The sequence below is a fragment of the Passer domesticus genome, chromosome 6 (genome assembly GCF_036417665.1).
Source record: "Passer domesticus isolate bPasDom1 chromosome 6, bPasDom1.hap1, whole genome shotgun sequence".
Classification (NCBI taxonomy): Eukaryota; Metazoa; Chordata; class Aves; order Passeriformes; family Passeridae; genus Passer; species Passer domesticus.
The window spans coordinates 59415902-59443494 of NC_087479.1; the positions used below are offsets into that span (position 1 = coordinate 59415902).

Here is a 27593-nt window from a genome sequence, read left to right on the forward strand (position 1 = left end):
GCACAGAAAGCTTGAGTTGGTATATTTGTGTCTGGGCAGGCGGGTGAGTGGGAATGGGGCAGGATAGAAAAACAGCACAGCAAACTTCAGTGAGGCACATCCTTAACTCCAGAGTAACCTACCACCAAGAAAAAATAAACACAAAAACAACAAAAATTCACAAAGAAAATACCACATTCCAATATTTCTACCTGCAGTGTTAGAGGTGCTCTGTGGGCTTAGTAGAGTCTTTGGCAATTGAACTGCTCCCAGGCAGCAGGAGAGCCAAGCAAAACACTCCTGCAGCTTCAGAGCCTCTCCGAGCCTGCAGGAAGGATGCTGGGCTTAGGACTGTGAGGAGTTAACAATTCAATCTCCAATACTGGAATTGTTACAGGCGGAGAGCAGCAGGCAGGAAAGGAGTGGCTGCTCCCTAGGTGTGCTCAGTGTGAGTCACTTCTCAAACAGCAGAGTCAGTCACAGGCTGCAGGGCCCCAGAGCCTCTCCCACGGGCCAGGACTCACCACTGAAGATTCTGGTCACAGCCTGATTTTCTGGGCTTTCACAGCTTTTGTCACTTGTGAGCTGCGTCCAGGCAAAGTTCTCCTGCCCAGATTGAGTTAAACATAAAATTGACACACACAGAGCAACTGTCTGGGCTTAATAAAGGTAGAAAAACCTCAACTAAAGAATTTGGGTGCACTTTAGCTTAAAACTTCTTGAACTTGAAATTTTATTTTTTTAGTTATACTCGTTCATTCCTCACTCTGAAATCCCTGGTACAAGATTCTATTATTAAAGTGATACAATTAAATAAACAAAACTAGGATTTTGTATCAATTAGTGGTGCATGAGTGCCCACTGCAAAGGTCAGAATAGCAGAAAGGCTGAAATAATTAAAAACAAGAGAAACAAAACAAAAAAATCAATTCAGAACCCCTGAGATACCACTCTTCTGTTGCATATTTTACAGATATTTTTGACCATCTGGACACTCAGAAACTTCAGTATGTACAACTCCAGCTGAGGAGCTACAGAGGAGTTATAGAGGAGGTATGAGAAGTCCAGCAGAGGTTTAATGATCTTGACTTCTTGGCCAAGCAAATGAGACCAGAGGAAGCTCCATTTTGCCATAATTTGATTGCTGTTGGCACCCAAACATCCCAGCAAGCTCTGCAGACTTCACCCGTGCAAAGTTCTCTCCTATAGAGAGCTTATGAGCAAAAAGTGCTGCTTTTAGAATTACAGCCTAAATTAAATCACCTGCTGCTGTGCAGCTTTAATTGGCCAACCTGAAATGACATCTGAGCTGGGTGGTTTGCCTGTTTAGACACTTTTTTTTCCTTTCAGGAAACTTCCCTTCAATCAGAACACTCCTCATACCCAACAAAATGTGGAATGTAATAGTTCCCAAGAATGATAGAATGGATTGGATTGAGAGGGACCTCAGGGGTGATCCCACATCTGGGAATGGTTGGCATCTGACTCCATGATTCAGAATGCTGAACAATTGCTTTATTAAACTATATTATATGACATTAATACTATATTGTAACTATACTAAAGAGATGCTATACTATACAAAAGATACATAAGAAAGAAAATCCCGTGACTGTCTCAGGCACAGCTTTTGTGATTGGCTAAGGGATCAAAACAATCCTCAGCAGAATCCAATTGACAAATCACTGCAGGTAAACAACGTTCCTAACACATTCCACATGTGTAAAACAACAGGAGCAGAGAACGGAGAGATTGTTTTCTCTCAGGTTGGGATTCCTAGGAAATTTCCTTGGGAAGAGAGCTCCAGCCCCTGCCATGGGCATGGCCACCTCCCTCTGCAGCAGCTGGCCCAAAGGTCCATCCAGCCTGGCCTTGAATCAGTGACAGGAGTTGGTTTTGCCATTCAAATTCCCCTTGGCACAACATCTGTTCCCACAGGAGATCCCCTTTACTCCTTCCCTTCACGCTCCTGGGTTTGGGGTAATGGCAGCAGATCAGGCCTGGCCTGGCTTTTTCCAAATTCCACCCAGCCAGGTTCAGAGCTCACCATGGAATCCCTGAGAGACTCCAGAAGAGCTGGGGCTCTGGGAGATGCTGCAGGGATGTGAGCACCTTGGAGCTGCCTCCAGGAATTCCCTCCTTCCCTCTCATCCGGAGCCCAGCAGAGCCAAACAGGAGTGGGACAGGGACCAGAGCTCTGGCAGGGCACCCAGCCTCGTGGGAGAGACCCAGGGGAGCCAGACCGGGGGGGACAGCAGCCCCTGCTTGTGTCTGAGGGCACAATTCCGTTCTCAGGAGCAGCCAGCACCACCAGAGCTCTGTGCCCAGAGGTGTGCCCCCTGTCCAGCCATGGGGACACCTCCTCTTTTGGCTCATCCTCGCTGTGCAAACGAGTTGTCCCTCCAAAAACCACACCACAGCAACAGCATCTGCAATATTGTTATGAACAGGGCACCAGCACATTCCCTCGACCACTGCTTAGCTCTGCATTCCAGCTGGCTTTAAAAATCAACTCTAGAGCACAGCTCCTGCAGAGCTGCAGGGACAGGGAAACTAAAGGGCTTTTTTTGTCCCCTCAGATGTGTGTAGTTACAAGGTCCCAGGCTGTTTTCATTACCTGGCAGGAGGAAAGTGCCTGTCATGCAATGCAGCTGAACCTACTGCTGTACTTTCACCTCTCCATTTCTTGCTACCTACTCAAGCATGTGCAAAAAGCACTTTCAAGCTCTGACGCTGTCTGTGAGCAAGATCATTTTCCCATTGTCAAGCTTTCAAGCCCAACAGGAAAGGAACTACAGCCCACATCTCTTACTGCAGCCACAAAAATAGCTCATATGGCATAGTTTTTAATTTTTCACACTCTTTGCTAATTCTTTCTATTCACAACTCAATTGCCCTGGAGCAGAACTCATTGACAACAGATGCTCTCTGTTAGTAACTAAACAAGCCCAGGACTGAAAGGCTTCAAAGTGCATCCAGTCCACCTGTAAGGGTGAAATGGAGATGAAAAACCTTCCAGCTCATTGGAGCAGTGCAAATCCTCTTGTCCACCTTGCACTGCAACATTTAAGCTTTTGCCACAAAAATGGACATTGGAAAGCCATTCATACATTTGTGTATATATATAGGTGTGTGTGTACACATATGAGTGTAGAACTTACACCCTAAAAAGAGAAAATCATGTAATTTAGAGGGGATGCGTTTTATTTAGAAGTTGGCACTAGCATTTTAATCTGCTATTTAATAATGAGTTAGAAAATATTTAATTTTAATCCAGTTCGGCCTGGCTAAATGTTCCAATATAGCATGTAGTCTGCAAAATGTTAAACTTCAGTGAATGTGAAAAGTATTGCCTGTACAGATGATTTACTCAAGTACGTTTACAGCACAACACTGGCAGCAGGCAGCACTTACAAACAGTCCCCTGAGGCAAGACTCTGCTTAAGAAGTTAATTACCAGGTGAGACTGACCTGGGCTCTGGTTCCCAGTTCCCAACAAACAACTAAACTTCAGTCTTTCCTCTCCAAAGAAAAAGAAGTGAAAGAACAGCAGGGTCAGAAAATCTGCTCTGAAATGTTACAGTCTGAGTGCATATCAAGGGTAATTCTTCAGAATATTGAATATTGCTTTTCTAGTAAGCTTAATAACACACACAGCTCAAAATGTTAGGGCAGGTAAATCCAAGCAGAGCCTACCGGCCCACATCACGTGTATTCAAATTATTTTAGCCCAAAGACATCCCAGACAGTGGCCAGGAGTGTTGTTCAAAACCTGCAATACAATCAAATTTCACTTCCAGCCTTTGTACCTTTTATCTTCCCTCAGATAGTTCATTTTGGCAGAAGAGAATTCAACAGCCTGAGATATCACCCTGCAGCAATTTTACATTTAACTAAAACCAATTCCTGCAGGAGCAAAAATCAGTGTTTGCAATAATTTGATAAAGCATTTACTTCCCAAACACAATCTCAAAGGCAGTTACAATTTCCACCCTAAAGAACAGGACAGCAGTAGAAAGACTTTAACAGCAGTGATTTACCATCTACCTTCCTTTTTAACTTTCATTTTCCACTCTTCTTCCAGCCAGGTGCAAATACTCCCAACAAGCTCTGCAAGTTTCATTTAATCCAGTTGTATAAAATCAGACACTTTTTTACCACCTTCCCATTCCTTTTAAGCAGAGTATTTCCTGCTATCATAAGGTAGGGCAGAAGGCTTTAGACAAATCTCAAGGAGTAATTTCTGCAATAAGACTGAAATATTTCCTCCCATCTTCCACCATCTCCCGCCTGCATTCTGTGTCCTTCTCCACCTCTGCCTGACTTCCTAAGGGATCCTGTGAAACTGCTGCTGCTGAAGGGAACCAGCAAGTTTCTAGAAGGATGACTGAGAAGATGCAGCAACCATCAGCTCTCAAAAGCCCAGAATGGAGCAGGAGACAGAGACACCCTGGGCAGGAAGGCTGGCAGCAGGCACCCTCAGTTCCAGGGGATGGCAGCCCTTTCTTTCAGCATCACTTGAGGCACAGCTGAACTCCTCCTCGTTCTGCCCTAAAGCCCCAGGCAGTCACTGTGCAACACCTCTGTCTTTTGGCAGCACCACATGCCAGTAATTACCTGTTCTAAACTCTCCCACCTGGGTTTCTAAAAATAACAAGGTGATCTCAACATAGGAGCCAGCCCATGTGGCATAGGTGGGAAGAGGAGTTAAAAGAAAGATGACCTGTATGAAGATTTCATGCTTTAAAGGTTATAATCATCCCTCAGGATGCAAGTCATCATCTTCATTTGTCATGTTTTAATAGATTTATGACAGTAAATGCAAAAACCATTTCAGTGTGCTGACAACAACCTCTCAGGATTACGAAGGGTGTTGCTGGGAGTGTGCAGGTGACACTGGCTTTTCCACTTGGGATGTTTTTTCTGGATCTGAAGTGCCTGAGGAGATGGCTCTTCAGGCAGTTATCTTACCATGCCACCACACTCCCAGCTTAACCCCAAAAGATGCCCACCATAAAAGGGTTCATTGCTAAACCTGCATGCCAAGCACCTGGAAAGCTCCCACAAGTGAAAGGAGCATCTTTTTCCAAGTTGTTCTTTCAGCTTCCATGACAGCAACACTGATCACTGCTGGCTCCCAGGATAATAACATTTCAAAAAGACAGGAAGCAAAACCCCCAAGTTTCCACCAGAATGGCTAAAGTGACAAGACTGCATGAGTTTAAAACAAAGAAAAAAAGAAGTGTCAAGAAGAACTGGCAGATGTTTTTGCACCTAGTTAAAAAAGTTAATTTCTAATGAGAAGCAAGGTTATTTGGTAAGTGTTAGGACAACATTTAAAGAGAAAAACAACAATTGTTTCCATATTGTGTCTGAGTTTTCAGAGCACTTTTCTTTTTACCAAGCCATATTAAAAATATTTCAGCTCATTAATTCAGACATAATTATTATAGTATTTTCTACCAACAGATTATCTCCTATCAGTACTTTCCCTGCAGTCATGGCAGAGACTGATAAAACAGGGAGATCACTTAACACTTGCAAACATGGAACTGTTCTCTGTCTCTCTAACCAGAGGACTGCTATGAAAAAGCCTTCACAGAATACTATTGGAGTGGAAGTCCCTACAGTATCTTCAGCCACCTCATGTCCCATGGAATTTCAAGTCACATTTCCTGCTCTTTGAACTCCTGTACAGGTGCTGAGCACCCACACTGGCTCTGAAGTGCAGAAACCACGTGGAATGCAGGTGCCAGCAAAGCAGCAGCTGCCCTGTCCAGAGGGTGACTTACTGGGCTAACTGCAGCACATTCCTATTAAAAATGGATAGACTTGGTTTTCAATTAGAGTCACCAGAGTGGGAGTTACCCCGCATGCTTTTCTTTCCAAATAAAATATTTATCACAGGAAAACCACAGGTGTCACAGACAAGGAGAGATTAGCTGTGACTTAAAACCACATACCTGGATTGAAAAGTGGTGAGGCATGCTCTGCTTGCTAAGTAACCTTAAAAGTGCCTGTGTTAGCCCACAAATTAGGCAAATTAGAAGCCTTTCATTTGTTTCCAAGAAGTAGAATTTAACAATATTAACTCCAAAGTGGCATTTTCCCTACAGTGCCTGGCGTTAATGAAGTTTTTACAGTCAAGAGCATCCAATCTTTTTGTCTCAAGTCAGCTGAGTGGGTGGCAAGAGCAGAGGCACCAATGGCAGGGTCTGGGGTGGGGAAGGAAAACAAAGGAGCCAAGAGTTTTGAAGAGTTGGTTCACTCCATAAAATACTCCAGTACCAGGACTTACTGAAGCATATTTCAATCCAGAGCTCAGGTCTTCCTTTTTAAAAAGCTTCTTCAGCAAGTGGACATGTTACCCAAGACCTGAACACAGAAGCTGCCTACTGGATTGTCACTGTTGCAAAGTGGCAGAGAGGAAAAACGTGATTATTGTAAGTCCTACATTAAATGTGGCCTGAAGTTCCCTTGAATCCTTCCCCTATTACTAGGCACAAGATTCTGAACCTATGTGCTGTGTGTATCGTGCAACAAATAGCAGGTTTCTGATCTAAATTGGGAGAGCCTTTATGAGACGGGAAAGGTTAGATGGGTTTGAAAGACAGAGGCAAAAAAAACCCCAACCAGTCTCTCTCCAAGTAAAGGTGATTTCATACAGGAGAACACATGAGAAATATTAGCCATATTCAGCCTCCTCCTCCCTTAATTTAACCATTTCCTTTTGTTTCCACAGGTCTCTCCCACCCCACAATGTGACTACTTTTGCGAAGTCTCTGCTTATTTTAAGCATTTGCCTTATGATTCTGAATCATACTGAGAAAGCTGTATACTGGAGGAAGTCAAGTCTCCTGGCTTTAGATTCTTGAATTCCACCCAAGTAGGTGCCTAAAACAGCAAGCACAACTATTTGTGTCCTGGACATCCAGTTCTGGGATAATTTCATCAGGAATGAAGGAAAGGATGAGCAGCTGAGTTTCATAAAGATAAAAATAATTCAATTTATTGTGTCATCTTGAATGTGGATTAAGGCTGACATACAAAAGTTATTAGTATCTAAGTACTGAATCATTTTCACCAAGGTGGCAAATCAGATGTTTGCTGATGAACACAAGAATAGCACAGCTCCTTTCTGCTGCTGGTGGACTGGACTGTTGTTTCTACACCAAGGACACAGCAGGAACTCCTACAATAAGGGGCAAGGGCAATTTAAGATTTAATGCTCATTCTACACGCCAGAATATTGTAACTAAGTGGTGGTTTTCATTTTTTAACTTCTGAGGATATATGGCAAGTTTCTTTTTTTTCCATATGCCCATTAAGAAGTGAAAGAGGCCTTTCTTCTCCACGTCAGGCCACGAATTTTCCAAAAGTGAGAGTGGCTACAGAATCCCAATCCTCAAAGGTCTAACACTTCAATTAGAGTGATATTAAAGGCTTATGGTAACAATCCCAACACTTGAGGTTAATGCCTGTAACTGAATCAAGAATTAAAAAGTCCCATTCACCCTACCTAGGGCCCATGGCTCCAAGCATTCCAGCATTAATGTGCTGGAACTTGTGCTTTCACCAATTAGTCACGGTTCCTCCTGCTCCCCATAGTAAGAATAAAAGCTGCTCAGAGCTGTCATTGTTCCATATTCCAGAAGACACTTGCATAATTACTAATTACCTATCAGTGAGTCACAATAGCTGTGGAGCAGGGAAAGCCAAAGCTCCTGCACTGAAGAGAAGCACTGGGATAACACGAAGGAGAAAAGCATTTATAAATATCTTGGAAGTGAAGTGGGGTTAAATTTAGTTTGAGATGGCAGAGCAGCAGCTCGGTTACACAACCTTTAACTGGAAGTGCTCTGCAGCAGAAAGGAGGCCAGAGCTGCCTGAGGGGCTGAGCAATGCTCCACAAGAGAGGAAGGAAACCTGGAACTGAAAGTGCAAAGTGAGACCTGTCAACTTGTGCTTCTGCATTTATGATGGTAGGGCACATCGAGACAATCAGAGCTGACAACTGCCAGCAGCTCCACTGCTGCTGGGGATTTACTAAAACACACAGCCAGTGCCTCCAGGCCAGACAAAATCTGCTCGTGCTTCAGGACAAAGAGATTGACAAACAAAAATACAGTTCAGTACATTTCTCCAGAGCAGGGATTCTTTGGCGGCTTTTCTTCATTTCTGTTTTCAACTCTGCTCAACAGGCTGGGAAATATGTACAATTATGGGAAGTTTTACTTCCCAGCTCGGTGCTGGGTGCTTCTCAATCCAAGTTACCTTCACAAACCTGTTCTGTGCTTCTCCACAACACAGGATTTACACTGTACTATGAAGAAAGGGCAAAACGTTCAACAGCACAAGGCACAGGGGACAGTATCTTAAAATCTTTGCTTCCAAGTTTGAATTTGAGACCAGGAAAAACCATCTCGGTTTGGTTTTTTAGTCGTAAAGGAAAAGTTTAAGCTTAAAGCTGGCAGACCCCAAACCACAGCTTGCAGCTCTTTAGGATTGTATTATTGACCAAAAAAAGGAGGAATCTGTGAAAACTGAATATTCCAACAAATAAAAGACAAAACCCACAACATTTTGGTGATGCACTAATTTAATGCTACCTTTCCCTCCCTCACCACGAAAAGCAGATGCCCTGAATAACTGGAGTTTATTGAAATGTTAATCCTAAAGCTTCTGCAAAACCACAGTACCTTTTTTTAAACCACATGAAAATGCAGATGGGTTCATGCTATTTAAATAAAAGTGAAACTAATTGTACAAATGAACAAGCAATGACAGCGAGGGGAAAAGAGGCTGACACACACAACAGTGACCATGACCAGGCATACCTCGCCCTGTGTTCTGACAACAGCTCATGAAGGTTTAGATTCTGGGGGTTTGGTGGGCTTTCTGGGGTTATGTTCTGGTTTGTGATTGTCAAGTTTTTCTATTTTGCTTTTTTCAAAATTCACAGGACCCAATAACTTGATTTTCACAGTTTCTCACCAAGGAAAAGAGCACATTCATGTATATAAAGATGGCATTTCATTTATCTGGGTATTTCCCACAAATTAGACTAAACAACATAAAAAGATACAATGAACACTTTCAAGGGATTTGTTTATTTTTGGTTTACAAACAAAGGCACCCAATATTTCTGTTTATGTCTTATAAAAGCTCACAGATTTAGCATTTGTTTCCAAACATCTGTTCCTACAGCAGAGAAAAACATTACAGGAAAATGTAATTTTTTTTCCTGGTCCCCAATTTAAATACCAGTAACAGTTCAGTGATAATGTTGTTTCAGTCTGTTCCTCTTCCTATTAACCAGCTGATACCCCTCCTGTAACTTGCTAGCCAAAACACTGAGTCTGCCTTCGTGGACCAAAATATAGTTCCAGTATATTTCTGACCAACATCCTTTATGTGCATCCTTTCTTCACTGGTGTGAAGAACTGCAGGAGCACAGGGCTCCCATATGGAAAAAATCCAATACTTCCAGGTAGAATTTCACAGACTGACCACAGGAAGTGACAAAAACAGCAGAATAAAATGTGACATTGAATCTACTGTCAGTTCAATAGGATGACTGATGAATTGGTGTAAAATACTAATAGGGCACAGAACAAGTCTCCAAAGAGGGGGAAAATAGATTTCTAAATTGGCAAATGTTTAGTGTAGAGGTTAAATAAGCTTAGGCTTAAAGTAATCCCTCTCTTTGTTATTTATCCAAAAGACTAAATTTCTAAGCAGTGTCTTGGACCAGAAGTAATGGGTTCATTGGCTTCATAGTTCATCTCAATATTAACAAATCATTAGAAGTATCATGTTATAACGTTCATATATTATGTTTATAGTCAGAAACAACCAAAATTCCTAAGTGGATTGTTTCACAGAATAACTTTCAGAGTATGATGTACTTATCTTTAGCAAACTTCAGCCACGTGCCAACATGGGACAAGGGGTGTCAGTGGACAGGAGGCCCCTCTGAATAAATCTATAATTCAGGAATGCTTAAGCATACTTTCAGGTCTAGTGAGATACTTGGGAAGGCAGCTAAAAATGTCATACACCTACTGCATCTGTTAAAGTGTAACATCTCCAAGCACAGAAGCCTTAATTGATTTCAGCCACAGTCAGAGGTCTCTCACACAAGGTGTGGTCCTGGACCATTTAGGCTTTTCATCACTAGCTTTATATATACACCAGAAATTTTAAAAAGGAATTACAGTTTAACTACTTACTACAGAATATTTAGCTTCAACAAGGAAGCCATTATCTTTTCAAAATGAGATATACACCTGCAGGAAAGGTGTTCTCTTTAAAGTAAGAGTTTTTAGAAGAATAGCAAAATAAGTTCTTTACAAATTTAATTCAATAGGACAAAAAACTACCAAGGGCAAGTAAAGTGTAGTTCTTGTGTAATTAAGTCATTATTTGCCTTTCCAGGCAGATTCAAGAACAAATTCATCAGTACAAACTGATTTGAATGAACAAACACTGGGCAAGGATGCTGGTCAGTGCATGAATTAGAGGAACACTACAGTGCTCTCAAATCTGTGTAACCAAAAGTTAAAGGGATCTTCATGTATTGCCTTGGATTAAAGAAATAAGGATTCAATCTTTTCTTACAACTTGCCATTTTTACAAATGTCTTCCCTACTGAAACAAAGTAACATGCAGGAAAAAACCCAGATTTCTTCAGGTTTAAACCTAATAATTTAAGTTAAAAGATAGATGGAAGAACTGTTAACATATCTTCATTTTGGAGCAAGGTGCATCTTACTCTGCTTGCCCAGTGAAATGAGGTTTTACTAGGACAGGGATGGGAAAGTGTGCTTGTGCATTGGTGTTGACCATGCATCAATTTAACAGCTCAGAGATTTTGAAAAAATTATTAGTTCTTGAAGTATTTGCTAACATTGCTTGCAACTTAAAAACAGGTGTATCTCTTAATGAAAGGCTACAGCTTGTCCAGCTACTACTACCAGCAATATAAATAGCAACCAAGCATAATAAATTTCTTTTCATTACATTTACCCTTTGAAGTCAGAAGTGCTGGCTCTGTGCTCTCAATGAAAAAAAAAATCATTAAAAAGACGACAGTCAACGACTTTATTTACCCTTCTCTAGATAACACTTCCTTTTATCTGCTCAATGCAAGGATCAATTCTGCTTTCAGAGTAGCAAATTGCTCATGCCGACACAAATGCAAGTTGGACACAGCCAGGTTCAAGCACAGAACCGAATCACAAAGTGCATTCTGAAGCCCAGATATACAAAAGGCCTTTCAGTAAATAAGGAAGGTTGGTTCATTTTTTAATTTCTTTTTTTCTTTTAAAGCAAAGGAGGCACCATTGTTGCATCCCTACTTTGAGGGGAAGGGAAGAAGTGGCAAAACCTAAAGACAAATTACAAAAGTCCTCAATTATTTTATTTTAGGAGCTCCAGAGTCACTTGTACACTTTTGCAACTTGCAAAACCTTTCGTAATTTAGAAGAATTTCAAATAAATAGGTCTACAGCAACTAGCATCTACTATGTCAATATTTATCTTGCTCAATGTGGAGTAAAACTTAAAAGAAAAAAAATCATGTTAAGGCAGATTCCAATCAAAGACGTTCCAAATTGCACAGTTATGTTGGTCAGTGGTCTAATATGTCTTCCCCAGGTCAAAGAGTTAAAGTTATCTAAATGCTTTTCTAAGCCAATTCAGTGTGGCACTTGCCCTTTTTATTTGCTCCATTTCCAGGAAGATACACCGCTAACGTTACAAATACCAGACCGCTTATTTCTCACTCCAATTAAAAATGAAATTATGCTTCACAAAATGTGAGATGACTACATGTTACAGGGTTTGTGCAGTTAGACCACCGTATGCATAGATGTCCTAATGCTAAATTCTCTTCCTCAGTATCTCATTGTGCTGGAGGCTCTGAAGTAGGAGAGGAACTTGTAACACAGACTGACCACAAAGTACCAGATGTTTCTTGCCATTTGTGACCTTGCGATGAAGATACGCCAGATCAGGATCACGAGGATCGTGTTGAAGCCATAGCGGATGTTCCTTAACCTGGGGAAAAACAACTGCAATCACTAAGGGCCTATGCACAAAGGCTCTGAGGAAAAAAGAACACTAACTTCTGGTGTAGAATACAATTTATTTATCTGTTCATCTCAAGATACATTATGAGTAATGTCAATAATGAGTAAATGAGTAAAAGTCAATAACAAACAGAAGGCTTTTCACTGCTGAGAAGCAGAACGAAAAACCAAGGAGCAGAGTCAGCCCTGTTGCTCACCACATGTACTTCTACTTTAGAGCTGCTTGAAAAACCTCCTAAAGCCAACATCACAGTGGTAACTTACCTACAGAAGGCTGCCAACCAAAAAATATTTAACACTCTGCACTTCCCTTCTCCTCACCATGTATTTAAAACTTCTTAAATATGTGGAAGTAACTCTAACTGCCACTGATGACAACAAGAAAAAAAACCAAAAAAACCTCACCCCATTGTAAGAACTCATCAGATTTTCCAGATATTTCCACCCTCTTCACTGCAATTTTAAACTCCTTCCTTCTCAAGGAAGGATAAACTAAGTGACCTTTTAGAGCAACTGTGCTTTTTAGCAATCTTCTTGACTGTAGAGATGGAAATGTCATGAAAAACAACCAGAATTTGCTCAGATTTCTTAGAAACAGAGCACTCTCTTTGGCTCAGTAGATCATGACAATTTATATTTTAAAAGCAGCTGGTTTTAGGGGAATACTGCCTTTATCTTGTTTACAGGTAAGGCTGGGTTTCTTTACAAATTTTATTTGCAGAGAAAAACAGTTTAAATCTGTGTGTTACAAAGGCAATACTTTTCCACTTGAGGAACAAATCTACCCAGTGGTTCCCTACAGAAAAATGCCCCCTGGGCTGCCAAATCTGGTTAATACTAAGGCAGCAGACTTCAAGTTCGGATTAGAGCTAAGAACTAGGTGGTAACAAAAGAGACCAAATTAATACCTCAGAGTAAATGTAAGTCAGAAATTAAACCTCTTGCTAAACAATCCACTTACAAACTTTAGAGCTGGGGGCAACCAGAGGCTGCTCCAATACAAGATTACTTCTCGAGTCATTTTCACGATGATCCTTTGCTCAAAGAACAGCAGCTATGTGATCATTTCTATGCACTTTTTAATGGCATCTAAATAGAAATTTAAAAATACACCCAAACAAAACAACCCAGAAGGGACACTTGTTTAGCTATTTCCACAATTATCACAGATCCTGTCTTTCAAAAGTGTATTTGTCATTTTAACATATACCAAACCCCTCCACAGCTGCAAATCCTTGTCTTTAGAATGACAACAACCTGGAGTCACAAGTCACAACCTGGATTGTTTTTCTTTGTGCTGTCAGGCTTGCAGACATGATGTAGCATTGCAGAACAAAACGATTTTTATTTCACTCTTAAAAAAAAGAAATCAGAGACTACAGCTGCCTTGATGAATCCGCCAAGAACAAAACAAGGGCAACCGTGCTAATAAAATTCTGGACAGCACCAATCCATCCAAATGGCAGGAATTAAGTCATAGAGGAAAAGCTAAAGGAAGTCATCCTAGAGCAGCAACATCAAAGTGTCCTGCTCTGAAGTGCAGAGTCTCTGCCTCCAAAGATCACATTCCCAGAAGATCTATTGTTCTATTAAACCTCCCAAAGAAGCCATTCTGACCTGTGTGGCCACATACCTTTGACCTTCCCAAAAATATTTGGTAAAATCAAAAACCTGGATTACAGTATCCACACCAGTAATCCCACACTGATACTGTAACTATTAATTCTGGGAGCAACTCGGGAGCAACAAATGCTTTAGAAAATGCTTCACACCACTGGACTGGAACAGAAGAATTGTGGAGAACCTAAACAGTTGCTATTAAGAACAATTAAGTCATTACATGGAAAAGCAAACCTGGAGAAATGCAGGGCACAGAAAATATAAAATCACACTTAAAAAAAAAAAAAAGGAGATTATACTTACTTATTTAAGTGTTTCCTAGCTGCAGGGAGGCCTGACATTTCTTCATTCAGCACGTATTTCTTTGTTCCCAGGCAGTAATTTTCCATATATTCTGCCCAGTGTAGTTGTCGAACATCAAAATTAAATGTCTACATAAGAGAAAAGCTTTTCACTTTCGTTGCCTAAAAATTCACCTCTATATCATTTAAATGAAAATAAATATCTTTATTCCAGATAAATCCAATTTGCCTTTGACACAAGAAGGTTATCCTATCCTTAATCCTAGAAACAGTCCAGATTTAGGTTCCATTTCTGATTCAACCACCTGCTTGTGACATAATCTCTTCCAAATTTCAATCACTTCATGCCTTATTTTCCCTTCCAGTAATACTCTTCTCTCTAATCTCAGTTTTCTGCACTTCAACTGTCTGTAAGGAATTCCGTTCTAAAAGTAACTATTTTCTAGTATGTTATTTATTTTTAAGCAACACAATAATTCTAATATGCTCTAAAATAAACACTGATCTGTGCCAAGTTCACTGTTTGGTAAGTGCAGGGTGGTGTTAGCTTGATTAGAGTTGTACAGTTGTATTTTAAATACTATCATCTGAATGCCTTCTGCAGGAGAGAAGATCACTATAATGAATTTGATACACGAGTTTTTTACTGATGTATTGATTTCTTCATCTCAAGATTCTACAATGACAGTGTTTAAATCCCAACAAAATGCAGCAATTTGAAAATACTAACAGTTCAAATTGTCTGGCATTTTGTTTTTCAAATTTTTCCTGAACTCAAGTTGCTAGGAGGAGGTAAGAGGACAGGAAGGGGTGGAAATACCATCCACAAAAAAATTGCCAAAAGCTATTTTATTTCCTACTTTTAGACTTTAGCTTATTTAGGAATTTGGCAGCTTTTCTGGAATGTAACTACTGAACTGATTCTGGAAAACACTTCAGTAGCAAAGACATCTTAAGAATGACAAAGCTGTTCCAAAGGCATAAAGGAATCTGAGTTTTTAGAACTGTAACTGGTAATTTTTATTCTGCTGAATACTAACCAACAAAGTCATAGCAGAAGGGAAGTTTAAATTCAATTGGGGCACCTGAGCCATTGTTGGTGGAGGAGGCAGGGAAAATCTGGAGCAAACTTAAACCTGAGAAGAAACAACTTCTCCTTCTCCCTCAACAAACTGTCATCCTTGTTTCATTCCTCCCTGCCCTTCTTCATCCCCTCATGTCACTGATGGAGCTTTTCACACAGCCCTGGCACATCTGAAAGAAGCTCTCAGGAGCCTGCAGTGCTGAGTTCCTGCTAGGTCAGCTGCACATTAGATCAGGTCCTTATTCTATCCTGACCTGCTGAGCTGCTGCCCCCCTCTCAGCCTCCATGGCCACAGCACACAGCCACTTGCCTTTTTGTCTTCAGGAGTCAGCTGGTTCATCAGCATGGTCATGTTCTCAGTGTTCCAGGTCCAAGAATTGCTGGTAAAGTACTCTAGAAGCATCATGGACTTGTGAAGACGTGTTATTGTCTTCATCATCCTGCAATCCGAGGCACGGAGTGGACAGGTTACAGGGGTAAAGTCAGTTCAAACAAGTGAAACAGACAATAAGATTTTTTACCCTCCAACCCCCTACCCCACCTCCAAAAATCCCATCTTGTTCTGTACCTAAAGCATATCATCAACAGGATATTTCTGCATAGTATTGAAGTGAACTTTGGCTGTCAAATCTCTGCATAAACCAGAAATTATCACAATCCTTTTTTTCCTAATCCTACTTCCCAGTGGAATTGTCAATTACCATTTTTTTCTTTTTTTTTAGGGGAAACAATATGTTGTCTTCTGCTGGTAACTCTTAGTTTGGGACAGGGACATGGAACCCTTTTCCCTTCAGCACATTGGAATATTCTGCTGTATTCAAGAGTCTGACTTGACAGAAGTCTCAAATTGCACAGAGCAGAATGTCTGTGCAGGAGCTCCCCTTAAACAAGGGAGGAAGTTGCCCTGATCTTCCTGCACATTGTGCAAGACCAGATCTCTGTAACAGAACAGAAGTTTTCATTGTGGTTACTAAGAGATCAAGCCTTAAAACCACCAGCAGCAAAGGACAGAAAATATTTAAGGACACAGATCATAGCAGATTGTGTTCTATGCTACTTCAAAATATGCAGAAATACCTTCCATCATCCTTTCTTATGCAGAGGAAGAAACTCTATAAAATCATCACTTGGAATACAGAGAAATTATGTTATAAGGATCAATTTGGGCAAGTTCCTCTTTGATCATACCATCCAAAGTGGGCCAAAAAAAAAAGTATGAGTCATCCAGGCTCTCAAATGCAAAGCTTCCACATTTGTGACAAGGAAATTGTTTCAAGTGTCTCAGTGCTAGAGATGGCCACTCAATTTTAATAAGTACTAACTAGTAACACATGGCCTAATGCTGTTAAATTCCTTCTTTGGGTGCTCAAGGTATTTGCATCTCACAGAAATAGAAAACTGCTTCCAATTTGATCCTTATAGCAGGACACTGATCATTTCAAGCACAATGGCAAGGGGGGAGGCAAAGAAAGCAGAACCCAGTACTAACAGGAAATGGTTTTCTGAAAGTAAATTTTGCCAAGAAAGATCACAGAAGCAATAAAAACAAACTTCTTTTTTTTCTGAAAGCTGCAATGCATTTGAATGCATCTTAATGCAGTCATACTTGTAGAAGGGATACAGTACATTGTCCCCATTGTCCCAGAAACTCTTGTAAAGAAAGTATTTTGCATTGCATTAGTGTCCCTTACTAGCAGCTGGCATCTCAGTATGTAAAACATTAAAATTTCCTCTTTTTCTTCTCACAGAATGGAGCAACACAAACCACAGAGACTACTGAAAAATGTCATCTCTAAAGCCCTAAAAGCATAAATATTTTTTTTAAACCTCATAGGAATATATCTACTAATTCAGAACTGACTTCAAATGTTAGACCAGCAGCTGATTTCATTCCTAAGCACCTCTAGGAGCTTTCAAACACCTGCTTGAGTTTCACCAGTTGGGCAAGGTGGCACCAGTGAGGGCTGAGTTGAACTGGAGCTCCTCTGATGCAGAAATAATTGGGAATATAGACTCTGCATCCAAAACATATCCTGTACAACCAAGACTAAACTGAACCAAAAAAAAAAAAGTATGATAATTATACAAAGAAATTAGGAAAATAACTCAAAATTTGGAAAGCAAAGATCTCACTGGTCAGATAAACCAAAAAGACCTCGGAGCTAAAACGCCTGGATAAAATTAATGCAAACAGCATTTAAGCCTTTTTGCAGAGCTCTGTCCACTGACAGTCTGAAGATTATTTAACCTGACTTGCCCTTTTGAACCTTCCCAGTCTGTGTCCTTATGCTAAGCTGGACAAGCAGCTGAATTTTAGAGTGCTTTGACTGCTACAGTTTAAAACCCTTGTGCCTCTGCAAAATTCTAACTGAGCAAATGAATATCTGATTAGATAAATGTATATTTTGAACTTGTTTCCGGACACTGACATTGGTTTCATGCTTTTCTAAAAAAAAAAAAAAAAACACAAAAAAAACCAAACTAAATTTAAACTAATGCAAAGACTCTGCTGGGATTCTTTTTGTCTCTGCTCATGGATATGATTTTAGAGCTTAGCTAAGCTGATTATAGGAAAAAAAAGCTTAAGAGAGGGTTTTTTTCCCTCCCTCTCTCCAACTCAAATTGGATTTAGCAGCTGACTATGGAACCAGATGATTCAACTCATCAAGGAAAAAATTGTTTTTCTTTGTAGGGTTAGTTTCTTTCTCTACCAGCCCAAAGCATGCAATTCTCCACATTATCTCAGCTGCTCGATCAATGACAAAGTTGGAGGAAGTGCACCAAGTTTCTCTGTGACACTTTGCACTAAATCAACAGGAAACTACACTTCTCTTTGAGGGGAGGAAAAAGCAGCCTGGAGACACTGAGAGATGTCAGCAATGAGTGTTCCTTTAGTGCACACTGGTGTAGCTCTGGCAGACTAAGCTTTAACTTCAATGGCACCATTCTCCTGTGAATGGCAACACACACAACTCAAAACCCAGCACGAAGCCACACAGTGGAACTTTATCCCTCAACATGAAGTTTTGAATGTTAGTTATTCCAAAGACAGCCACTGGACACGAGTCATAACCAACACCAAATATAACCAGTCAGAACAGGACCAAGCACTGCCTCACACCTTCTCCATCAGCTGAAGACAGAAAAAAGCCAGCCCTGCTGACCATCTCTCAGACCTGAGCATTGGTGGCAGGCAGCCAGTCTGGGTGACTTTCACCCAGATTCAAGGTAGAATTTTGCCTCCTGCTTTTGCAGTCCTAACTGCTATCAAGACCAAGCACATTACAACAGTTTGAGAAGAACATCACAGGAACTGAAGTTTACACAAGCTAATTCAATTATCCACAAGTTAGGTGGGCTTGGTTCTATACCAGACAACTGAAAATGACCTGCAATTTGAAGAAGTCTTACACACAACCTATTGTCTCCAGGTTAAAAACAGCCCCGATGTCAAATACAGACTGATCCCTCAGTCAATCTACAGGCTGCCAGTCTGCAACACTCTGCAGAAGCATTACAGATAATTATTTTAAAGATCTATCTAAAAACACAAAACAAGCTTTTAGATTTGTCTTTGAAAATCTCTGATTTTCACCTGCCTGTCTATTTTGAACTGTAAGACACACTACTGAATTCTTATCTTTCCAGCAGCTCTGTGTTTGCTTTAACCACACAATTTAAGCACTGTGAAGATACAAAAATGTATTGATCTATTTAACATGATTACCTCCTAACTCATTTCTGGTTTGTAAGACAGTAACTACGTGAAAGGTGCTTCCAGTTTTAAGAAGCTTTAAATTAAAATGACAGATGTGAACGACCTAATTTCATATCTCCCTCCATACATCAGCCACACCTTTCCATCAGCTCTCTAAGAAGCAGTAACACAAGAATTGCTGCAGAAATCTCTGAACTACAAGTATTTCATGTCATATGCTATTTTTTCAGAGCAACTGGGAAGATCTGCTTGGTGTGTACTTCTAAAGGCTTTAACATTTCAAATATACCAAACTGCTTTTAAATGACACATGGTTCTGTCATGCTAAGCACTATGCAAAGTTACATGAGCAAACTATGCCTTGTATTAAAGATAACTAGACAACTAATAAGCTTTGCTATGCAACTAGGTATATATGGCAAGCTACCAACAACACTACCTTCAAACTTCAATGCTAAGGTTTTCACTACTATTTACGTAATTGCACAATGCTAGAGCATTATTTAGAATAAAATATTAAATCTTCATTATGCCAGTCCTTTTGTACATGTTCTTTCTATACAAATTTGGAAGAAATATTACATAGGTTATTTCTTCCTTCCCTTACCTTTTAATACTATCAGAGAATCATTAAATTCAAGAACCTTCAACTAGATGCAAAAACAGCAAAAATATTTTCATTTTATCAAAAACATTGCTTCCAAAAGTGAGGTACAGAAAAATGGCTTCCCATTGCAGAAAGATTACAACAGATAAGTGCTTTGAAAATAGGAAGATTTTTGCTTTTAATTTTTATTATTAACATAATCATTTAATTCTAAAGGATCATAGACCTGATCTATTTCTAGTTTCTTCCTTTTCTTCTACTTGATAAAATTTTTCACTTGATTGCAGCACAACATCCTGATGGTATGACAAGAGTGCAGTTAAATCTGCACAGTGATTTCATTACTTATTTTTCTTGTAGAGACTTCAGTGTACTCAGCACAGAGAGGGCAAGCACCCATCCATGCAAAGACAGGTTAGCAGAGTATTTGTATTTTCTTGTGCTAATTTTATTACATTTTTAATTACTCTTGTTCTGCTAAACCACAGTGGAAAAGGTCACATTTTTAATTATGCCAGCCCTTCTTCACTCAGAACAGCGTTATATTGAGTCTTAAAATATGCAGTAGTGTTTCCAAGTCTTTAGAAGTTTCTGAGCACTTGCTACCTGGTAATTAATACCATTCTATCAACTGACAGAATGACCACAGTGACAGCAGTACAGCCCTCCAGCCCATCAGTTAAAGCAGCCTCAAAGTACTAGAAAGAAGTGCAAGAGTAAAGATCTGTCTCAAAATTCTTGTATTATTAAACACTAGCTTGTTCCATTAGGATTCAACACTGCACATCTTCCTTGCATCTGGGTATTCGTTTGCTTTTACTGCTTCTCTTGCAGGCTCCCATTTTTAAATTCTTAAAAAAAGGAGAGAGGAATGCTGTCTAATGAAAGCTGCATTCCTGTAAGTGGGCTGTATAGCCACCTTAAAAGCTGTGACTGAACCACAGCTCAGTGTAGTTCAATCTGCCATCTCTTCTCCAAACTGGAATCTTGTGCATCATAGGAAACCCATCCAATCACTGTTATAGTAAGCTAAGTAGGAATATTCATATCAGTAAATAACTCTTTTATATTCTGTAAAGTATTAATGCCACAAATTGTACCAGTAGTGATGAAAGTCCTAAATTCCATCTTTAGACATCAAGTAAGAACTCCAGGAAAAGCAAAAATAAGATTCAACATTGCCAGTGTTGGAACATAAAACTAAGCGAAATATTCTAAACTGCATATTCACAGCCTCATTTTACTCCCACTGGTCAAATACTCAGCAGACCAGCTGCCTTTCAAAGCCTGACAAGATTCTGGCAGCTCTCCTCCCCAGCCATGTGGAAGACAGGACGTTAACATTTATAGCATAACTGTTTTAATGAGGGATGAAGTTTTCATATCTGTCAGGGAATTTCTATCAATTTTTACTAAAAATAACTTCAAAATGCAAGAGAACCTGGAAGCTAGGATGTTTTATATACAATACCTTCTTTAGAGCTGAAAGTCTTAAAAACTTTTCAGGGTGGGAAGATTATTATACAGGCACAGCTGACTGCCACTGCAGCTGCTCTAGGTATTACACTGTTGCAGCTGAGAGGTTTTCCCCTACAAATCATTTACACAGCTCCTTTCCACTTATCCACTGCTGTGTTATAGAGCTTTCACCCTCCTTGTAAGACAGACCTAGACTACAGGACAACAAATGAATACCATTTGTGTCAATACACTGTCACCACAGTGGAGGTTTTATAGTCTGAAGGCAAATGCTTGTGAAAATGTAACATAGGCAATGAATTAAGGCCATGAGGCTTGGCAAATATGACACAAATTGAAGTGGCACCTTATATGCCTTCTACATTATTTAGTTTAGCCTATTATTTTCACCACTTTAGCTAGCCAAATACTAGCCTAAACTTTATAAACTGAATGGAATGCTGATATGATACAAACCAATGCACCAGGCCAATTTGTATCATCTACAGGAATAATCTGCAATTAAAAAATCAGTCCCCCATTCCATTTTCAGTTTATGAAAGCAACAACAACCTTAACACAAGCCACCTCCTAGAGTTTAATGACTGACTAGGATTCTGATCCAAGACATCCCTTGGACAGCATTATTAGGCCAGTCATTAAACTCTCCAAAATGCAGCCACTGGATTCTTATTGCTTAGCTAGTAAACCTAGATAGTGCCCAGGCCATGTCTTCTTTACAAGTCTCCACCACCTTATGGGCAAGATATTTTTAGCCCTGTCCCTCTTACCATGGTTTCCGACCTGTCAACATGAGCAAAACATCAAAGAAGAAAAACACTATAAAGGTCTCTGCACGCCGGCAGTAATACAAGAGGGGGTTGTAGGAGAAGGTAAAGTCAGGTATTCTTGCTACTTTTTCTAATGGATATTTCTTGCAAAACTTAAACATGCAGCTTTCTGTAGGGAAAAATAAGGATCAACATTTTTAGTATTTATTATCCAAGAACAAACATCACTTCTATATCTTTTAATTCTATTGACAACTCAAACCCCCAAACTACCCAACAAAGAACGTTCTCATTTTTGCTAGAAAGTTCAAAGTCACTTTGAATTCCAGGACCTGTTCTCAGGAAAAAAAGGTTGGGTTTTAGTCACAAAACATTCAGGGAAAGAAAAAAATACCAAAAAAATTAAAATCAACATACATCACAGTGTAAGCACAGAGTTTGTTTAAAAGTCAGAGGAACAAACAAGGCAGAGCCAGTCACCATTACCTTGGGCTTCTTCCAGTAATCCTGAGGTAGGTATCATACAGGAATGCTGGGGCCTTATGGCTCACAGCAATCCAGTAATGATATAAAAGGTGATTGGAAGTTAGATTTACATTGGGCCGTCTGAAGGCCTGCTCGAGAGGGTTCCTCTTGAAAGTGGAAATTACATGGTATTCTGAGAAAGAAAAGTTGCACAACAGCTTCGATAATCACCATGTAAAATGTAATGCTTTTCAAAGTACATTACAGGGTACAACATCAACAGCAGGGTCTGATTTAAATAACCACCCTAACTCTTCTACAATGCACAGAAATTAAAACGGTTAGAAGCTTTTAATATAAAATACCGTTGAACTGGTTCTCATTATAATCAAGAGATTATAATCTTCATCTTCAGTACCATATTTCATTGTAGCTTCTCTCTTTCTGTTCCCTGCCTTAGAAGTTGGTGGTTTCAAACACTGACAATATTTTAAGTTTGTAAAGCAATTTAAATAGTCATCTTATTTCATGAAGAGGGTTACTCTGATCACTGTGTGAAGAATTTTAGAACAGATTAAGGACTCTGCAGTCATCTGAAGTGATTTGAAATTACATTTTCAACCAATTTATCCAAATTTAGGCATTAAGAAAAAAGCAATTAGGGTGGAACTCCATGAGAAATTCCTGGTAACACCTGTAAATTCAGTACATAACAGATATTGCAGGATCAGGGTCATTAAAAGTTATGTGGAAATTCACCCACCTCTCCTTTAAATCTTCTCTCATAACTTTATACTGTTGTTTATAGACACCATTTAAATACCCTGATTCAAACTGGGATATAAGTGATGTCAGCAATTTTCCAAGTTTAATTGAAGCAATAATATTTGCAACTACAAATCCACATAAAATGGGCAAAAGCAAGTAAAATACATTTAAGTATTGAGGTTAGCTGAAAGAAAAAATAAATCTGAGTTTCAGAACTCTATTTCTAAAAAAACTGAAAACTAATAAATGGTTTTACTATGCCAAACAGCTTGTATTGTTCTTTACAACATTAACTATTACAAAAGCTGTTGGCCTGTGGGTTACATCTTAGTCAGGATATCTTAGATTTGAAAATAAGTATTCATGTTTCCTTGAAGGCTACTCTTCCCTATACATGAATTCTTCAAGTGTCATGCAACAACCTGAATATTAAAAAAAGCCAACAATAAATTTAAGCTAAACACAAAGAGCTACACAAGGGCAAAACTATAACCAGACCTCTCAATTATGCAGATGTACAAAACACTTAATTGTGGGCTGCTTATTCATATGTTTTTTCATATGTATTTATTGATGTTGGCATTACACCCAGCATCACTACTGCTCCTCTGAGCAACACTTCTCTCCACACACTACCTACACTCTGTGGATTAGGCCATGGCAGCAGCAAACAAAAATCAGCTCTCCCATAGTTTAAGTTAATAATGGAATAAGAATAACAAAAAAAAAATATACCAATAAGAACCAAACGAAATGCAGGCCATGCTGCAGGAGAAGATGGGAGAGAGAATTAACAGTGGAAGCCAATAAGAAAGCACAATTCAATGCAAAATTGGGAGGTATGGCTAAAATACCAGTTTCAAAAATAAAAATGCATTATGGCTTACTGATTATAACCTGTTTGATTTTCCTTTTGTATTAAGGCTAATGAGAAAAAAGAAACATGGCATACCAACTTCACTCCAGTGGAAAGGATTGGTGCCACCTGTTGTACAGTTATAAACCATGACTTTTCTTGGTCTGGGGGAAAAAAGATAAGAGAGCAAGTTAGAAGAAAAACAACCTCTGAAAACACAGACAGCAGAAGAGATGCCCAAAGTTATCCTTTCCCTCAACAGCATCATTCATATAAAGCAGAAAGCATCAGTCTCATGTTGATTTTTTGCTTTAGCATCTTGCAGTATTTTTCTCTATTTTTTTTTCCATTTCAGAGAAGGCATCACCTACCCTACTGCAGGTTGTATTGATTACAAAGACCCAGGAAAGAATTTTCACACACAGCTTCATAATATTAGTAGGTGATGTCTTCCTCTGGCATAAGCAAGTCATCCTCTGAGAGACTAACCTGTCAGAATCTTAGATTCCTTTGTCCTGAGGGAACAGCAGGACACTGACGAGGATTTCAATACAAGACAGGTTTACTAAATACACAATATAATTTCCAAATATTCAGTACTCTCTTTTGTCACCATTTGTACCTATTAATTGCAGAATACCAGGCTGCAGCAAGTGTGGTATTGACAACAACATCAATTGGGACAAGATCTGCTAACGCATCGTTGGAAGCTCTCATCGTTCGAAGAATTCCTTTTCCTGCCTTGAAGAACAAAACAACAAAGAGAGACAGAAGACCCAGCAGTGAAACATAGGAAGCTTTTCTGCCTTCCAAAAGGAGGGGGAAAATTAAGTATGTTCATTACTTACAGCAATGAAGATACCACTAGGTCCATTGAAGTTATCAATCCAGCCCTATTAGGAAGAGGGGGAGGGAAAGGATTTGGTTAGAGCATACTGAAGTCAACAGCTTCAAGTGAAAATCTGAGCAGTTTCTACATGTGTAAGGGGTGGAGGAAAAAGAGACCAAAGAGAAGAAAGATTTTTAATTCCATGTTGCTAAATAAAGTTTTTCCATAGCACATTCTGGTGATGTAACAAGTTCCTATGACTCAGACAAGAGATCTACACATAGCTCACCATGGTTCTCCAGAGAGAGCTTATTTATTTCTTACTGAATGAACTGCAATTGTCCATAAAAATACATTTATGTTCAAAGTATTCAAGTTTACTTGACTAATAACTCAGGTGTTTTTCATTTTTCAACCAAAAGAAGCTGAGCTGTATTCTCCTGTTTTTCTTATCAGGTAAGAGAGAAAGCACTAGAACCTCCCACACACAATTCTTGCTCAGCTTTGATGACAGTATTTAGACTCTCTATAACTGTTATTAGTCATCCAGAAGAAACCAAGACACAACTTCATGGTTCAAGAGATTTTCCTCTATAGTCTACAGCAAGAGGTCAGGTGACAACTCAGGGACTTACAGGAAAAGGCTCCTTCCAGCTGGCACCAATGATGGATGGCCTTACAATGGCAATGTTTAAATTTGCACCTTCCTGCTGCACCACGGATTCAGCTAAGGCTTTTGTGTATGTGTAGGTATTAGGTCTTTTGCCTAACAGTTTAGGAGTAATATCATTCACTAGGTCATCATCCATCCACCTAAAGAAACAAAACAAGAAGCAAGTGTAAATTACTGCATGCTGCTTCACTGGGGAGGTGGGGTGTGAAATGGTGAAGTTACCATGACTATTTTTTTTCCTCATTTAAAGAAAAAGGGACACACACCTAAACAAAAACAAGTATCTCAGAAAAATGAAGGATTGCACCTTCAGTGTCCATCAAAAGAAGCATACTGGCATTTATTTTTTGCCCTGGAAATTCATTCATAACACATCAACCACAGAGCAAGCAGCACACTCACAATAATGCAACTTTTGCCAACCAAGCTGTCAATGATGGAGTGCAGACACAGCAAATTAGTCTTTGGAACATGGGCTCACTGCATTATGATCTATAAAGTGATACCACTGCAATGGAGTCCCAGCTGAATTACCAGCATCCCCTCCACCTTTGTGGTGGTGAGCAATCACAACTACCACTGAAACAAGCTGGTCACAGTGTTTCTCCCTTTAAATTAGTTAAATCTTGCAATTTTGTCTCACTTTCCAGTTCATATTAAACACATAATAACCTTCAGTCATAGCACATAAGGAAGAAAGATGTGCCTTTGCAACTATTGCTACTTTGGTGACTTCACTGTAAAACAGGACTTGAATTTTATTTGCTTTGGTCTCTTAGTCACAGAAATGGAATTTATTGTTTTTCACCAACGTCATGTTGGCACACATCAGACTCCTTTCATGATAAGAACAGGGTAGGAAGAGGAGTAGTGAAGGCTAGAGATTACTCTTTTATAATTTTACAAAAGCCTCCCCTCAGGAGCTCTTAAGTACACACAGCTGTCTTAGCCCACACCAAACAGCTTAAGTTACAGTTTGTCTCTTCACAAGTCAGATATTCAAAAACAAGACTCGTGCAATCCCTCCTTTTTTAAGAGTATTTAAAGACAACATTATAAAAAAGGGCTGGCTCAACATGCATTCTAGGTGGTAGCTCACTTGGTTTTCATGTTAGCATTTTTCCACCTAAAATAACAAGTTAAAGTAGGTATTTTAATTTTTAATTAGTTTTTTTTCAGTTTCATACTTCTCTTCCAAGAGGTGACATTTTGTACAACAGGTAAGAAGGGACAGACTGATGTAGAGTTACATTACACTTATCCTACATCGTCACCTCTTTCAGGGTTTGACAGCTACTAAATAAGACTTCAGGACAGTTAATATACACCAAAAAAACCAACAAATTAGTCATTTTCCAGCCCATAATGCCCAATTGAAGACTTAAAGCTACAGAAAACAGATTTTTGATTTCTGGGCTCCCAGCATACCTAACAGAACCACTTCTACTATAAGTGATATTATTTCAGCATTTCAGTCTCATCTTGCAATGGCATTTAGGTGGATGTAGGAGAGGCAGCTGTTCAAGGTGTCTCAGTTTTATCCTTTCCTTCACAGTGCTGGTACCAGCACAGGTTATCAGCATCTCCTGATTCAGCCAATCATAATGGCTGGCACTCTCAGCACAGAGGAGGCATCATGAGTAGATATGAACATCCCTCTCCTCCAGAACCCCTCCACACCTAGCTCAGCTTAAAGAAACCATAAACCTTAACTCATGTTCCTTACAGAGAAGGGGAGTGTCAGACATGCTATCAGACCTATGGGACAGCATAAGATAACTCTTCATCTTTACAGCTCCTAACTGGGTTTTGGTACTTCAACAGCAAGAAGAAAAAGGATACAGATTACCCAAGTAAATTCATAAAACATAACACATACTCAAGGGAATCTATCAGTTTCTTGGGATCCACAGGAGGTGGGTACACGACTTCCTCAATCTGTTTCCGATTGCAGTACGCATAGGCGGTGGACACGTGCATGAACACCTCCAGGTTCTTCATTCGCTGTGCCAAGGAGAGGAGCTGTTGTGTGGCAACCACATTCAACTGCACAGCATCTCTATTGATTCAACAGAAATGTCATTAGTAGAAAGCAAGACAAAAACAAGTAAAAAGAAATTCACTCCTGAATGCCTCAGTGCTGGGTATGTAAAGTATCCCTGAATTCTCCAAGCAACCTCAAAAAAGCAGCATGGAGACTGCCCTAATTTTCTGCTTAGAATAATATACCACAGTCCTAATCTAGAACACCTCTCAATGTTAAGGATAATTCTCCTTTTCTTACCAGCATCCTTTGATTTCCTCAATCTAAATCCCACTTGTATGTTTTCCATAAAAAAGGAAATGATGCA

General features: G+C 39.6%; 1 protein-coding gene across 1 annotated transcript in view; it reads right to left on the reverse strand.

The window, feature by feature from the left end:
- Window positions 1-9070: 9070 nt before the first annotated feature.
- Window positions 9071-27593, reverse strand: part of FAR1 (fatty acyl-CoA reductase 1) — a 34341-nt gene continuing 15818 nt past the window's right edge. Inside the window, exons 4-12 of the mRNA XM_064426127.1 lie at window positions 27122-27301; window positions 25205-25382; window positions 24589-24633; window positions 24363-24481; window positions 23837-23904; window positions 22138-22309; window positions 15388-15517; window positions 13995-14122; window positions 9071-12039 (exon numbers count right to left, since the gene is read on the reverse strand). Of these exons, the coding sequence (XP_064282197.1) occupies window positions 11877-12039; window positions 13995-14122; window positions 15388-15517; window positions 22138-22309; window positions 23837-23904; window positions 24363-24481; window positions 24589-24633; window positions 25205-25382; window positions 27122-27301 (1183 nt within the window). The 3' untranslated portion in view covers window positions 9071-11876. The remainder of the gene's footprint in view (window positions 12040-13994; window positions 14123-15387; window positions 15518-22137; window positions 22310-23836; window positions 23905-24362; window positions 24482-24588; window positions 24634-25204; window positions 25383-27121; window positions 27302-27593) is intronic.